The sequence below is a fragment of the Sinohyriopsis cumingii genome, chromosome 15, assembly GCF_028554795.1.
Source record: "Sinohyriopsis cumingii isolate HCF-2022 chromosome 15, ASM2855479v2, whole genome shotgun sequence".
In the NCBI taxonomy this organism is placed as follows: Eukaryota; Metazoa; Mollusca; class Bivalvia; order Unionida; family Unionidae; genus Sinohyriopsis; species Sinohyriopsis cumingii.
In genome coordinates this window covers 147,956,110-147,971,297 of record NC_142975.1, presented here as the reverse complement: position 1 = coordinate 147,971,297, position 15,188 = coordinate 147,956,110, and the positions used below count along the sequence as shown (strand labels likewise).

The 15,188-nt window shown below is 37.6% G+C and overlaps 1 protein-coding gene across 3 annotated transcripts in view; it reads left to right on the top strand.

Annotated features, from left to right (window-relative positions):
* The first annotated feature begins 1,291 nt into the window (after window positions 1–1,291).
* LOC149783017 (uncharacterized) overlaps window positions 1,292–15,188 on the top strand; it is a 194,302-nt gene continuing 180,405 nt past the window's right edge. The window contains exons 1-2 of one of the 3 annotated variants that reach the window (XM_089934599.1): window positions 1,292–1,355; window positions 7,633–7,848. In XM_089934599.1, the coding sequence (XP_089790725.1) occupies window positions 7,766–7,848 (83 nt within the window). In that variant the 5' untranslated portion in view covers window positions 1,292–1,355; window positions 7,633–7,765. Of the gene's footprint in view, window positions 1,356–1,625; window positions 1,760–7,632; window positions 7,849–12,003; window positions 12,183–15,188 lie in introns of those variants that run through there. The other 2 variants (XM_089934598.1, XM_089934601.1) reach the window with 2 other exon arrangements.

Sequence of the window (15,188 nt, the reverse complement as noted above, 5' to 3'; positions counted from 1 at the left end):
GTTTGCTTAATATCTCTTGCCAATTATTGGCATTGTTATGTTGAATTTTGTAAAAGTAGCTATAAACCTGACCTAATTACTCGACCGAAATGCTAAAAGAAAGAGTCCAAAGTAATGTATTTCATTTCCAAAGCCCGATTAATAAGCATTACATCTTTTCAAAGCTATGCGCAGAATAGGCCGACATATCGCGAGTCACGAAAACACAGGGGTGGTATCCGGTGTGTTCAAAATTTAATATTTTTTTTTAATAGAATATTTTGGTGACAATTGACTCTTTTCAAAAGGTAAGCATTGCAGTATATTTTTTTTTCTCGTCAATCGGTCGAATTCGGTATGCATTTTGCTTCAACATTGGTGACGGAAACCTTAGGTGCGCAGAAATGCCAGACAGTATTATATATATATATATATATATATATATATATATATATATATATATATATATATATATATATATATATATATATATATATATATATATATATATATATATATATAATGTTATTTGTATTGGAATTAAACCACTGGAGTTGGGATGGCTCAGAGGTCAACATGTTGCACTCAAGACCTACAGAGTACGGGTTAAAATAAAATCTACTACTATCGGGGAGGCGCAGTGGTTAAAGAGTCGGTGTAGTGGCCGAAAGGATAAGACTTCGATTGCTACTGTCGGATCGGATGCTGTGGTGTGCCCAAGGGCAAAGCAGTGTACTTTTTACTAGCCTTGACTTGGTATAACCTTCCGGGTGTTGCTATGCCACAAAACGCCGAAAAATAAACGAGAGCAAACTCGAATCTTCTATCGGATTAGCCTAGGTCTGCGTCCCTGAATAAGGCATATTACTCCAATAATCTTGACACGATGTAATTTTCGTTCATTGATGAGCACCAAATCAAACCATTAAAATAACACATTAGTGAAAATCGTCAGTCATTTTATTTGTTAGTAATACAAGCTGCTTCTATTATCGTTATTTCCTATCTTTATCAACTAAAGTTCATATTATCTTTAAATAGAATGTTCTCGTTTCCTGCATTATTTTATATGACAGGACCTTTGTCATCGTAAATGATTATGAAATAGACCTGCAAAATTATTGAATGTGTGTATCTCACGTGACTTTATGGAAAAGTGATACTCGACTGCAGACGACATGTGCAGACCCGAAAGTATTTTGTTCAACATGTGTATTTCAGGTTTAACATTGATGTGAAATAACTATATGTAAATCATACTTAATTTAATATCAAGTGCAGACGACATGAGTAGTAGTGTTAAGTTGGAGACGATATTCTCGGTAGACATTTTTGTAGATTCGCTCAGGGTTATCGAGCAATACCTGACCTTCAGAGTAAGTATTCTCTGTTCATGAAATAGCAAAATATTTTATCGCCTCACAAACAAGAACCTTATTTTATATTCGAATAGACTGAACTGTCAATAAAACCCAGCATTGTATTTGCACAACGTAGTCTATTGTTGAAAGGTTTACGATAGTATCATATCATACGGTGTTGGCAAAATGGTGGTATCTTAATCTCAGGGGCCAAAAAAATGGTATCCTTGAATAAAACTTATCGAAATAGGAAATGTTTATACTTTTGCCGTGTCTGTTTGAAGTTAAGATAGAAGACGCAAACTAGTGCCGGATTTACAAATGTAACAAATTACCTTTAGTTTTAATGATGGGTTGGATCAGAATAAAAAAAAGACTAATCTGTGATTCCTTGTACAAATTCGAGGGATTTACTCCAGGTAAGTGTGCTTGACACATATAGTCATTCTCGACAATGTATTTTTTAATATTATTTTAATTTTATTTGTATGCATTGAAATAGTGTGCGATCTTCATCATTCATCGTAATTTGAACCAGTAACGTGGCCTGGTAAAGCGTTACGTTTGAGTATGGACAAATTTATGTTGCATTTGAAAATTTCACATAACATAATCAACTTCCTAGATGACAGATCAGCAAAGTTTTATACTCATATAGGCAGTGGCGGAGCGAGGGGATTGGGAGTGGGAGAGTGCAACTACCCCTGGGCAAACAGGCGAACGATACGCCGTAGGGAGCTTTTTGAAGCTGCAATTTTCATGGGTACAATAATGCCTCGTATACCACCAAAAACGTGTGCCTGGTTTAAGCTGAGTAAGTAGGATATTTGTGAATGGTTATGCTGTGAAAGTACTGTTATGCGCTCATAATGTAAAGGAAAAACGTTTGCGTTATCTATTTATGTTGGACACGTGGAGCAGGTGTTAGAAGCCAGTACCTCCTATGCATGAGTTGTGATGGAAATTACACTTAAAATAAAGTTGGCTAGTAAAGAGACAAAAGCAGTTTTAAAAGTTATATGCAAACCAAAGGAAACTGTGCCTATTGTTCATGTATAGTTAAATTGGTTTAAAATAGGTTGTAAAAATGTCAGCAGAGCCAAGGGAAAAGTTTTGATTATTTTGTATGCAGGTCTAGCGATAAATTAAAATTTAAGACCAAATATTTAATTAGAGATCGCGCAGATATAGGAAAACGTTATCGTGTGTTCATTGTAAATATTAAAAGAGCTTCTCTGGTTGCATCTACGCTTGTCAAGCTTCCGATATGTCAAGCTTTTCTACACCTTGGTAGATCGAGCAGATATTTTAGTCCTTTGTTCTAGCGACATCTATTAGATTTTATGAGTTGCATGAGAAAGGGAAACAACAGTAACAAAAGGAAGCAAAAGATAAACAACATGAAATAGAATTACAAGAGAAACAACAGAATAGAGAGCAACAAAGTCAGCAAGAAACCCAACAACACAAAAGCGAAACCGCGAATGCTAGAGAAAACATAACAAAGTTACAATCAAATGAGAGAAAAGAAACAATGCCAACAACATCAGCAACAAAGGAAGGAAACAATGACAAAGAAATCCAATTCAGACATCAGCCTTTATGGAATGGACCGCAGAGAAGAAAAAGCCACGACCAAAAAAGAAAGCCAGAAGAAAGCTCAAGAAATAAGCGAAAATGGAAGTAGAACAACTAAATGCGGAACCTGGTGAAGATAATGGAAGGAAACGGAGAAATTACTACAAACTCGACTTCGACGACGAGTTAGAAGAGACAGAATACGTAGGCAGCGACGTTTCAACTTTATGAATTTTATTATATAAAAAACAAAAACACACAAAAAACAAGAACAGCAACAAAAATCGTACAAAGAAAGATATTTTAAGGACAAACTGCTTGTGTTACACTCATGCAAACACCATTAAATTGGTTAAACAACAAATTTAGTATAAACCCAAACAAAAAGGATACAGAAACACATAACGTTAGTAAAGAGTAATAACTTTACCATATGCCATAGAGTAAAGGTCACTGACAAACTGTCTTGTGTACAGAACTTAGACCCCAAGAACTAAAACTTGGCCCTTAAGGAAAATAAGAACCTCTGCCAAATACAGATTCACTAAACAGAAAATAACGCCTATAGGTAACCATAAAATTTGGATGACGCATCCCTATAGTACAACTAGCTATATGTGATGGGACTGATCAAGGCATCCCTATAGTCCAACCAGCTATATGTGCTGGGACGGATCAAGGCATCCCTATAGCCGAACCAGCTATATGTGATGGGACGGATCAAGGGTTAGCCCACACAACAAACCACAGGTTTGAAGCAGATGCGATGACATTTCTTCATTATATGGCGCCAAAGTTAAAAGATATGGTTTGTCGCGAGCTACAGCAACCTGGTGGTTTAATGTTTAACCTTATGCTTTTAGAGTGATTGGAAAAACAAGACTGTCAGCGAAATGAAGTAATCAGTGTGACAGGCTACTTCAGGAGCCAAACTGCGATTGTTCTTAGGCCAGACAAAATCGAGAAGCTAGTTTATGATGTAAACGCACTAATATTGAATGCTACATGCGCGAGAATTCTAGATGGGAATTTCTTCGCAACATAGCTCTAGACCTTTGAGCATTTAAGATGCAGAGGTTATTTCGCAGCTAATATTAAACACCGACTCTAAAGTTCATTCAGCCGCGGGCAGAGGTCAATAATACTGTGAGTAACGACAATCACTATTTCGAGTGGGATTTTCTGAGAGGCAAGGCTAGTACAGGGATGACATTCGTGAGCTAAGGTTTGATGGCATTGATTTTCCAATGATGGTGAGCGACGTTGCCAAGTTTGAGTGTCTTAACTCGGAAATAGAATCTGTTGCAGAACACAAAAAAAGACAGACAGACTTACAGGGAGATAAATAAATAGGAAGAAAGAATGAAATGTGGAAAACATTTGGATGTAAAAACATTGGAGACTTCCACGATCACCACCTGCGAACCGATGTGCTTCTGCAAAGGGACGCGTTTCAGGATTTCCGTAACATCGCAGACAAAATTACGGCCTCGACCCTCTCAATTACTGTATCTCTCCTGGAATGATCTGGCATACCCTCCTAAGATCAGCGGGTATAAGGCTTGACAAGACGAACAACTCGATGTCTCCAGACTACTACTCTGACAAACCCGCGTCCTGGATAACTTACTTCTGTACAACTGGGCAGCGGTGCAGCGCTGCCAACTAGCTTTTTTATATGAGTCGACTAGTAGATACCAGCCCTGCGAAAACAATCAAGATAGAAGCACGAAAGGGCAACATTCTCTAAGTAGGCTTCGAGTACCCTACTCCATGATGGGTACAACTGGAGGGCTCAGAGACACCACCACCACCGAAAATGCCTGCCATCTCTGCTGTTACAAGTGCTTCTACGCCACGTAGCCCACAATAGCTCAGCGTCCGATAATAAATATCAGCTTGTATTTTTGTTGCGAGAGCGTGTAGAAGTAAGAAAGCTTAGGACCGTCTTCGAGATCTTGGGAAACTCGTTCAGCCAGCTGTTCAACTTGCCTTCGTTCATTTAGGTAATCGAGACGCTGATTGCGAATATGTAGGTATGAGACCTGTGCAGCTTGGAGTTCTTCAGTAGCATTGTCGCAGAGAATGCGTTTTTCGTTGACCCCTTTATATCTATCTGAGAAAGCAGGAAAATTGAGCTAGACATTGCGAGGACATTAGGCAGTCTTTATGTTTTTATCAGGAAAGATTCCCTGTTTAAATAGCATTTCCTATGTTCAGAGACACAGCTTTGTGATGGTAACTGCCTTTACTGCTGTCTTCGAAGTCTAGGCGACCAAGATCGGCCGGTCTCATTTTTAGCAAGCGTTGGCAATCATCGCATACCTGACGTCAAGGATATAATGTACTGTTTCGTGGTAAAGGTTTCCAAGATCTTTGGCGTACGGCGGTGTATACACAGCTTTCAAGCGTTTGTTTACACAAGCTATTCCAGATGAAAAGGTTAGAGTGTGTGTCTGATTGTGGCTCTAGTCGTTATATCTGTGTGCCCTGACGTAAAGCTATGCCAAACCATAGAACATAAAGATGTCATATCACGCTTTCAACGCATTTTCAGCTGGCGCTGAAGCAGAACTTTGGTCGGCCTCCATCATAACCCAGTGTTATTACATCAGCTTGGCAAGTCACGAATTCTGTAGGTATCGCTGACGGATCCGACTTCAGTACCGCTGATGGTTCCGACTTTGGTACCACTGAAGGTTCTGATGTACTCCATCCTTTGCTATTTTTACTCCTCCTTTATCAACATCTCTGTAGCTTATCATACCAGCTGCAACTGGACTAGTACTGAGCCATAACTGAAATAGAGGTTTTTGATGATGCTGGTCGAAGAGACCCGGATGGATCATCTTTTAAATCCATAAGAAGATGAACCTGGTTGTCTGTTGGCAAAAGGTGACTATGTACTATGTACAGCCCTCGTATATCGCATAGCTTTCTACAACCACTTAATCGAGCATCGCTTTGAGCTCGCATAGGTAAGACACAGGTCTATGGGTTTACGTATTCGTGCGCTGTTCCAGCAGTCAGCAGCTCAGCCAGGTCACACTTAGCGGGCGCTAGCGGGCGCCGCTTTCTGTTGGTTTTGTACATGCTGTTGTTCCCGTCGACGAGCTGGCTTTCCTGCCAACCCATTTAGGAGCCAATCCTTATCATCGTGGTCACTCACAGCTTCTGCTATAGCTCTTATGACTTTCTGGATATTTTTCATAGATCGTCTAACTCTAACTAGCCTAAGGCCACAGGTGCTATGGAGTGGAGTAAGCTGCCACATCGCACGCCGACGTTGCCCGGGACAAGCGTGTAGGACACCGGTGGGTCTGTGCTGAGAAGGAAATTGCCGAAACTTTCGTTTCTGATAGTGTTATGTATATTTAATTTAAATTGTTTATTAGTTAGGTTTTTTAAAAATTATTTCTTTTTAATTTCATTACATGCTATTGTAATGTAACATTGTATCTTGGACTTGACCTTGTCCAAACTTTCTGCTTGACCCGTATATGAATTTTAAAAAAAAAGAATTTATTCTGTGTAAACAGCTAATACAATGCTAATTATTCTGTATGTTTATGTGTTTACAATCAGTATTATTATTAATAGAAGTAAATATGTTTATTTGGATATTGCTCTAGGTTTTTGAATTTCCTTAGTGTATTTTATAATAATCCAGGTTATGGTTTTTATTTTGTGAACACCAGGATCATTCTAGAGGGTTATTTTCCATTAAGTAATACGTTTTTATTTAGAAAATGCTAATTTTGTGACCTGAGGTCAAGTAGAGAACTAAATTGTTTTGTAACTGAGAGGATATTTTCAGTCGCGCTTTAAGATCTAGCACTTTGAAGTTGTAATATATGTTGCCTCCGGTTGGGCTGAATTTTATTTATTCAAATTATTGACTTCAAGTGATTATTTTTTATGGAAATACAAAAGTGCTCTGATAAAATTATTGGATAGAGACATTCGCTGGAATTTATAGTAAATTCAAACCTGGAATGATATTTCTGTGATTTAACAAAATAATGTTAACAGATCAACACTCTATAAGCTACCACATAATATTCTGGACTTCTACTGAGTTATATTCAGGACTTTAAATAATTGGGGCTTGTGGCTGTAATTCTTGGATTAAATTGGAATTTAATTCGCATTACCATTTCCTGAATAATTTTTAATACAAGGTGATTGTTTAGCCCATGCTTGAGTAAATTTTGACCTGATTAATCATTATAGCTTAAAATAGTTTTAAATTTTTGAATATATTATTCGGTCTCGCATTTTGTGAAAAGAATTTAAAATCGGTTAAATGTTGTTGAGTGCGCTGGATTTTTATTTTAGAAACTTGGTAAGCTAGGCTATTTTCAGATATAATGGGGTGGGGGAGGGGCGCCTCTATGTGAAGTAAGGTTACCGAAAATAAATGGTCGAGGTCACCATGTGTGTGTGTGAAAAAGATAAGACACTGTATTCGGACGACTGCTTCTTTTAAAATAACTGAAACGGTGGTGTGGTGGTGGGTGTCACAAGTTGGTGAGACGCGGTGGGGTAAACAATTTGTTGACCGGTGTAAAGTGATTGAGTTACCTAGGATGCAAATAATTAATTTACTACTCCGTCTCACTCTTGCTGAATATTTCATGTACGTGTGTGCGAAACGATACGCCAGCGTATGCCCGACTTTCCGGTTGATGATAAGGCTAAAACTATTTTGCAGTATTGAAGAGTATCTGCCAGCAAATAAGACGCACAGACAAAGCGAAGTTTTGTTGCAGAAACGATTGCAGATCGTAACTCCTTCTGGATTGGAAAAAGAATTATCAGACAGTATCATCGTACCGGACAAAACAATGGCACGTATAATCATCCGCAGTGAAAGCCACCTGAGCGAGTTGCAGACACCATCTAATGATAAAAATATATGGAGCACGTGGTAAGTCGAATTTGTATCTCTCCATGTCATAGGGTATTACTCGAACAAAATATAATACGAATAAATCGTTATTGTCTGTGTTACGCCTTAGCTACATCCAATCTCATACACGCCTTACCTACATCCAATCGAATTAACGCCTTACATACATCCAGTCTCATTAAAGTAGAGATCTCCAACATACAAGTAGATCTCGATTTTAATCAGACTGGGCTACATCCTGCCAAAATACACTAAACAAAGGTCAATATACATAGAATACATTATTATATCACAATATCAAAATTCAAAGCTTTTTAGTTTGGAACTAAGATCAAGTGGTTTCCTTTCGGTACTTGTTCAGCATTACCAGTGCTAAGAACATTTCCATTTAAATTCGAATATTGCTAAATAGTGGTACGGCAAAGTTTACCTCAACAACTGTTGAGTGCTTAGATTGCACGTACCTTGTCCGACCCGACCCTCCCCCCTCCCAACGAAACAAAAACACAAAACAAAACAACAGAACTATACCGTTAACGCGTCTTTCGATATGTGAAGTTCTGAGTTCAGATTGTCGACCTCCTGTAGCGCATTTTTCCATCCATGATTTATGGAGCATTAGCCATCACAGTAAAGAAATCATGGGCATATAAAACGTTCCCCCCTGTCAAGTTAGGCTGTTTCCATTTTGAACCAGCTTTTGTAACACTTGCTATTGTTCTCGCATCACTGCTTATCCGTGTTGTTAAACGGTCTATTAAGTATGCCAAATGACGACCAAACTATTTAAATCGCTTTTCTGATAAATTATTTCACAATTTAAGACATATAACATTATTTTTTACGTCTCAAATTTTTTTCTCTACAGAAGTTTTATGTCATTGAAACTTGTGTCCAATATCCACAGCGGAATTCTTTGTCAGTGGTAGAACGGTGTCTATGGTATGCCGTTTGATAACATGCGTTATGTAAAATCTAGGTTCCACTTCGCCAAGTCGATGCATATTTGTTTCGTTCTGGTTCAAAGATAAACCGGCGTAACCACTGAAATGTCTGGAGTTTCATTTTATCCAGCTAGCTATGTCGCAATTAATTTTCTTTATAATTAGCATTGACACTCTAATAAGACAGATACAATACCTCTCAACGCTCATCTTTTAACTTTTAGGATTCTGTTATATTAAATATCTATCCAATATTCAAGCTTATCGCTGATCATGGAAAACAAGACCAACACGAACCCGGGTCAACCTAGTACTAATATTAGTACCCTTACTCTACCTCGTAAACGACAACAAATCAAGTTGAGGCTACGACATCGTAGCTAGGGTCAACCCCTTCCTTGTCCTATAGGTTTCCACCATATGGCGCTTTTATAGAGAGGCATTTAGATTTGGTCTTTCTTCTTTTGGTAGGAACTTGATGTATATTGCAAAAGTAGGTACATATTAGTGATAATATACATGTCTTCTAATAGTTAATACAATCCAAAGTATCTTAAAACTTCAAGCGGTTCAGAATGTGAGGCCCTAAGCTGTAGCTTATTTAGCTTTAAACCTAAATCCGGCACTGGTCTTATATCACACGAACCGACCTCATTGTTTCATAACATTAGGTCAAACAGGTGTATTAACCTTTTGTTGTGTCATGTGTCCCTTTTAAAGTAGTTACGCCGATAAAGGCATGAACCTTGCCGTATTTGTATCAAATTGGATTTTAAAAATATACCTCCTTTTCAATTTTGGTGGCCGACTGGTCTAAAGCGCACGCATTTACCCAGTTCTGGGATGTGAGAAAGCTAGTCAGTAGTTTACTCGTGGGTTGTTGGTTGTTACTGGGGTTTTCGCGGGTTCTTCCTCCAGCATGTATACTGTTTACTGACCGCCATGTATAGCTTATCGCGTGCTGGAAAATGGCGTTAAATCCAGAAAAGTACAGAAGAAACAAAAAACTAAAGAAAACAACTAGTTTAATTTATGTACTTGAGAACTTTTTTTTTACGCCGAATATATTGGTGATCACAAAATATTGCTTGTGCACTTTCTGCTGATCAGAAAATACACGTCTGACGCACTTTCTTGCTTTTAAAAGTAAGCGTTTAACAACTTCACTCAAATTTTAATACGACACATAATTTACACGCATTTCTTCTAAAGACTCAAGCATGATACACGATTAAAAAAATGTCAGCTTACTTATTTTGTTTTTATTCCACCGGCCATCATACAGATCTGCTGTCTCATGATGCGCTGGCGGTTAAAGCTGCTATACTTATGTACATACGGTACTGTGAAAGCAAGCAATATAGAAGATTTTTCAACAACATATCGATATCTGCACGGTTTTTAATTTGGATCAGTTGATATAGTAAAATAGAATTGTATCGCAGATCTATTTTTGTTTAGTCAATGTATTGTTTTACATTGGATGATCAAGGGTACACTGTTCTACTTATCGCACAAGTGCAAAGACTCTGTTCATTTATGGCAATACTGTGCGATAATACTGGGCGTTGATACCGTGGTTTGCTTTTTTTTTTTTTAAATTCATGAAATACTTGTTAAACAAAATTTCCAAGCATTGTCTGTGCAATATGGGGCAATTGCATTCGGCCGCCTCTCAATCACACTCTGTCACTGGCTCCAAGTCTGAAAATGTCAATGCTCAATACATCTATTTGGAATTAAGTCAAACTTGTAGTACTACTTTGCAATACGTTCACAGCTGTCGGCACTTTCAAGATCTTTCTAACCGTAGCACCTCCTGTGGTGTGGTTATTTTCATTATTTCGTTATCATAGCTGATTTAGGGACGTTTATCTTGAACTTGATTTTCATGCCCAAAAGATTTTGGAGACATTACAACTCGATTAAACCAATATATGAACATGCAGCGGTGGATCCCCGGCGGGTCCAATCCAAGATGGCGTGGCTTTTTACAATTTTATTTTTAAAATTGTTGATACTCTATTTCTTCAGTTTGCAATAAGTAACTTATCATGTGTAAATAAAGTATACCGTTTTAGGAGTAGAACTATGTGTTGAGTTGTGGACTCGAATAATCACCAGCACATTCCACAATTAAAAACAGTGTAGAATCAGATCGACCGTCTCAGAATCAGTCAACATATACAGGTCTATGATGTTGTACAAGATGATATTCGATGCATTCAGTTACTTATAGTTGTTAATGTAATTCAATGTTTTAATTAAAATATATATTCGACATCATAAGTACTAGAATTTCAGGTTGAGTTCAACTTCTGATAGTGAGGTACAGCTGTTTCACATCAATAACCTTTAGATATGCACGGGAATCCTTCCATGAATGTTTCTCAGATATCATATAAATGACACGAATTGCACAGTAAGTGTCATGAACTGCTTACAGTCAGCGCCATTTTGGAATAATAGAAGAAAGCTGTACTAATTTCATGTTTTTAATTATTGAAGAAAGCTGTATTAGTTTCATATTTGTTGCACACAGGTTGTATAAGATACTTTTCACACAACTCCAAAAGTTGCGTTAGTTAATGACGTTGCTATGTGACGGTGCGAAGTGTTATGTTATAAAAGTCCTATGGCCTCTACATGTTGAAATGTTCGATAACTCTACTTAGAATTACGTCAGAATCGTAGAACTTTCGGGTTCTTAACTTTCGATCAACTTCTGGTATGCGTGATTTTCTTGATGTAGATAGACAAAATCGAACCTAAGTTTGGACGCATTGTCATAAGTAGAGAAGTATCATAACTAATTTAGGGCTAGTTGGGGTAGATAGACATGTATCGTACCTAATTTCGGGTGAGTTGGGATAGATAAATAGACAAGCATTATACCTAATTTAGTGTGTGTTTATCTAGAATTCGGGTTTCGTGCTCAAAGCGCTTAGAGAATACATACGCATGGTTCTCGAAATGAGACAACACGACGCGAAGTGATATTGACTTTATTTGGTAACAAGAATTCCTTATTGTGTTAAAATCAACTGTCATAAAATAGATATTGAAATTTTAAATCGAAAACTTTTATTACTGGCACTGAAAGGCTTATTCATTGACTCGTATACCTCATATCATCTCCCATGAAACATGGCGATCAATCGCGGGGTTATAGCGTATTAGCTTTTCAATTTCAGTCTGGAAACTACGGTCCGCTTATGAGGTGACAAGTAACATATTAAAAGTCACATATCTCCCACTATACCCATCATTAAAATCAATGGAAGTGTCAAGGTATCGCTCAGACAGATAACGAACTTTCGATAGATTTTAACTAGAAAACATCGATTATGGAGCACTAAATCATCGCATGCGGCTTGGTGAAGAGTTTGGACACGATTTTGACCCTAGGTGAGTTCTTCAATGTGATTGAATCTGCCTTTTTCTTTCATTTTTCACTCTTATTCTAGCAATCAACAGGGTACATCTTTCATACCAGTTCATGAAAGACTATTCAGTGTAGAAGCAATAGAAGTAAAATGGTTTGTCCATAGACACACCATGGCAGTCAACTCGTGCTGGTCGGGGCAGGACTGCGAATCCATCATGCTAATTTCATAGAACTACATTTTGAAACTATTTCTAGTTATTAATATCAGGGCTGAAAAAGATATGTAACACGTGATAATAGTTTTCAAGACTTATGAAAAGTGTCTTATAAGACAAAGAAAAGAATTTCTCATTAAGAGAGACTGATATTTGGTTATGTAATGTATTTAGCTTTGTTTTGATGATTCGGTGTCAATTTTAATAGCACCCACCCCTACCATAGTTCAAGTAGCTGAATTATTTCAGGACGTAATGTCACCTTTACCGATCACTGACATCTCACCGTTATCTGTGTGGGATCCAGACTGACTCGGCCAACGTGGATATGTGAGAATGTTTGCCAGTTGCTTATCATGTGTCGGTGGTTCTTCGCGGAATCTTCCCGGGTTCATTCTCCGCCAAATATACTGGCCGCCATGTATAGCTTATCATGTGCTGAAAAAATGGCGCTAAACCTATAGCAGCCATCCAAGAATTAAATCAAGACCTAATGTCAAGGTCACTCCGCTATTAGATAAATATATGTTTTAATTATTTGGAAATTATATTTTTAAGAGATCATAACCAAATAAGTTTATATAGTAGTTTTCCTTCAACCTGTAGATTTTGACAAGAAGTAGGCGTTTGATCCAGATGCTATGTATTAAACGATGCAGGCGTGAGAATACTTATGTATGCGGTTTTTATTTAAAGAAAATATATCCGTTTTATTATAATTCTCCGATTCTCTCCTGAGATTATGGTGTGTGTATTATTCTGACTAAGATAATTCTGCAAAAACTGGGATTTATGTCAGAAGAAGAATATGTAAAACAAAAATTAGTTTAGTTTTTAAAACTGTTGACCTAGGAGTGTTTGTATTCTCCAAAGAGAAGAGCCGATGAGCATCTCAGGACTGAGGAAGAAGAAAAAAAAAATTGATTCAGAAGTAAAAGCAGGACTCTTGTCAAAAGAATTCAGGTAACGATGACATGCGACACTAACTGTTCATTCCTTGATACGTGTTAAATTTTCTTTGAAAATTCACGAATTTTACCAAGGAATAAGAAGGAGATAGAAAAATACCCATTTAAAGAGAAAATTTTGATGTTACTGAAACCTGTACCAGATTTATGTTCAGTTTGTTCGCTGCTAAACTGCTAAGCGCGTATCAAGCTCGGAGAAAGGAACATCCAGGAGATTTTTTGTAAATTTCAGTTTGTTCACGTTTTCTGTAATACTATAAATGTTTTGTGTGATTACTATTGGAAACATATATTGCAAGCAGATGTATTGTTATGATGATTGCAATATATGTTCATATCTGAGTGGCAAACGTGTATATTGCACGTTCTTTTTTGTAATGACACATGAGCGCTGCGCATCATTACATCCCACTTTTATGCGCTCGCGCACATGTGGTGATGCCACTTTTTACCATAGCTCCTAAGCAAGCGCCTTCGCTATCTACCAGTTCAATATCCAATTTTGGATATTATCCCCACGTTGATTAAAGGTCACCGGCCATACTCCAACCTTTTCCTATTTATATCAGATTTGCATTACATGATTAAAAATAGTTATACTCGCACACACACACACACACACACACACAAATTATCAAGGGTAAAGAAGAAATAATAATTTAATTACTCGAAATAGAAGTATACAACGATGTTACTTCCCCTTAGTTACGATTTCCCACCTATAGAGGACGCAACCGGAAATGACGTACATTTATCTCTACAAGACGAGGTATACGCTTCTTGTTGTCGAAAAAAAAAACACTATAAACTATGGATAGGGAATATTTTAGATGAAACTAATGAAAACTAATTTACTGTTCAGCCTTATATCGGTATGCGTGCACGACGCACTAGATTGTGTCGCTTTCAAAACTGTTCCACTGTTTCAATTTATCTTGAAAATTCCTGTTAATACAGGTAAAAAGAATCAATGCTGGCTTCCCTGTGTTGGGAGACTTTATATTTTAAAAAAAATGAAAGAAATCGGCACACTTAAAGAATCCAAAGGAACCAAACGTGACTTCCTTTTGTCGGCCAACTTCAGAAGAAAAAATCGGCACACTAAAAAGATACCAAAGTCAATTTTCCGGGGTTGGTTTGCATTGTAATAAAATATCCTATGTATTTGATATCCTGTCCGTAAGTTTAAACAATGAGTTTATTGCTCCATGCCAGTTGTGTTTATCACCCGGGCTTCTATTTGTTTGCCATATGTAATCATAATTGATGTTTGTAGGGCAAATATTATACACAATAATAACTTGCTTTAATAATACTTTTGTTGTTGTTGTTGTTGTTGCTGGAGGGGTTTAACGCCATTTTTCAGCACACGATAGGCTATACATGGCGGCCAGTATTAATGGTGGAGGAAGAACCCGGGAAAACCCCGGAAAGAACCACCGACCCACGAGAAGCTAGTGGCAAGCTTTCACACATACCTGCATTGGCTGAATCCGAGACTCGAACCCACGCAGACAGAGGTGAGATGGCAGTGATCCGTAACGGAGAGCGCTTTAGACCACTCGGCCACTCGGGGCCCCAATTATACTTTTGTAACCCAAGCTAGCAAAAAGATTATCATTTGCACTCACATTGAATGTATTTTAAAATAATGATTTTTTATTTATTTGCGAGATACCGACTTATAGTTAACCTGGATAAGGGCCGTCTTAACAACATTGTAGGCTCTGGGCAAAGCAATGTTCTGGGGCCCCCTATAGACAGATGCCTCCCCTTCCCAAAAAATAAAGTATTTTATGTTTGTGTGTTTCCCCCTCAGATGTTTTGTATGTTTTATTTAAAA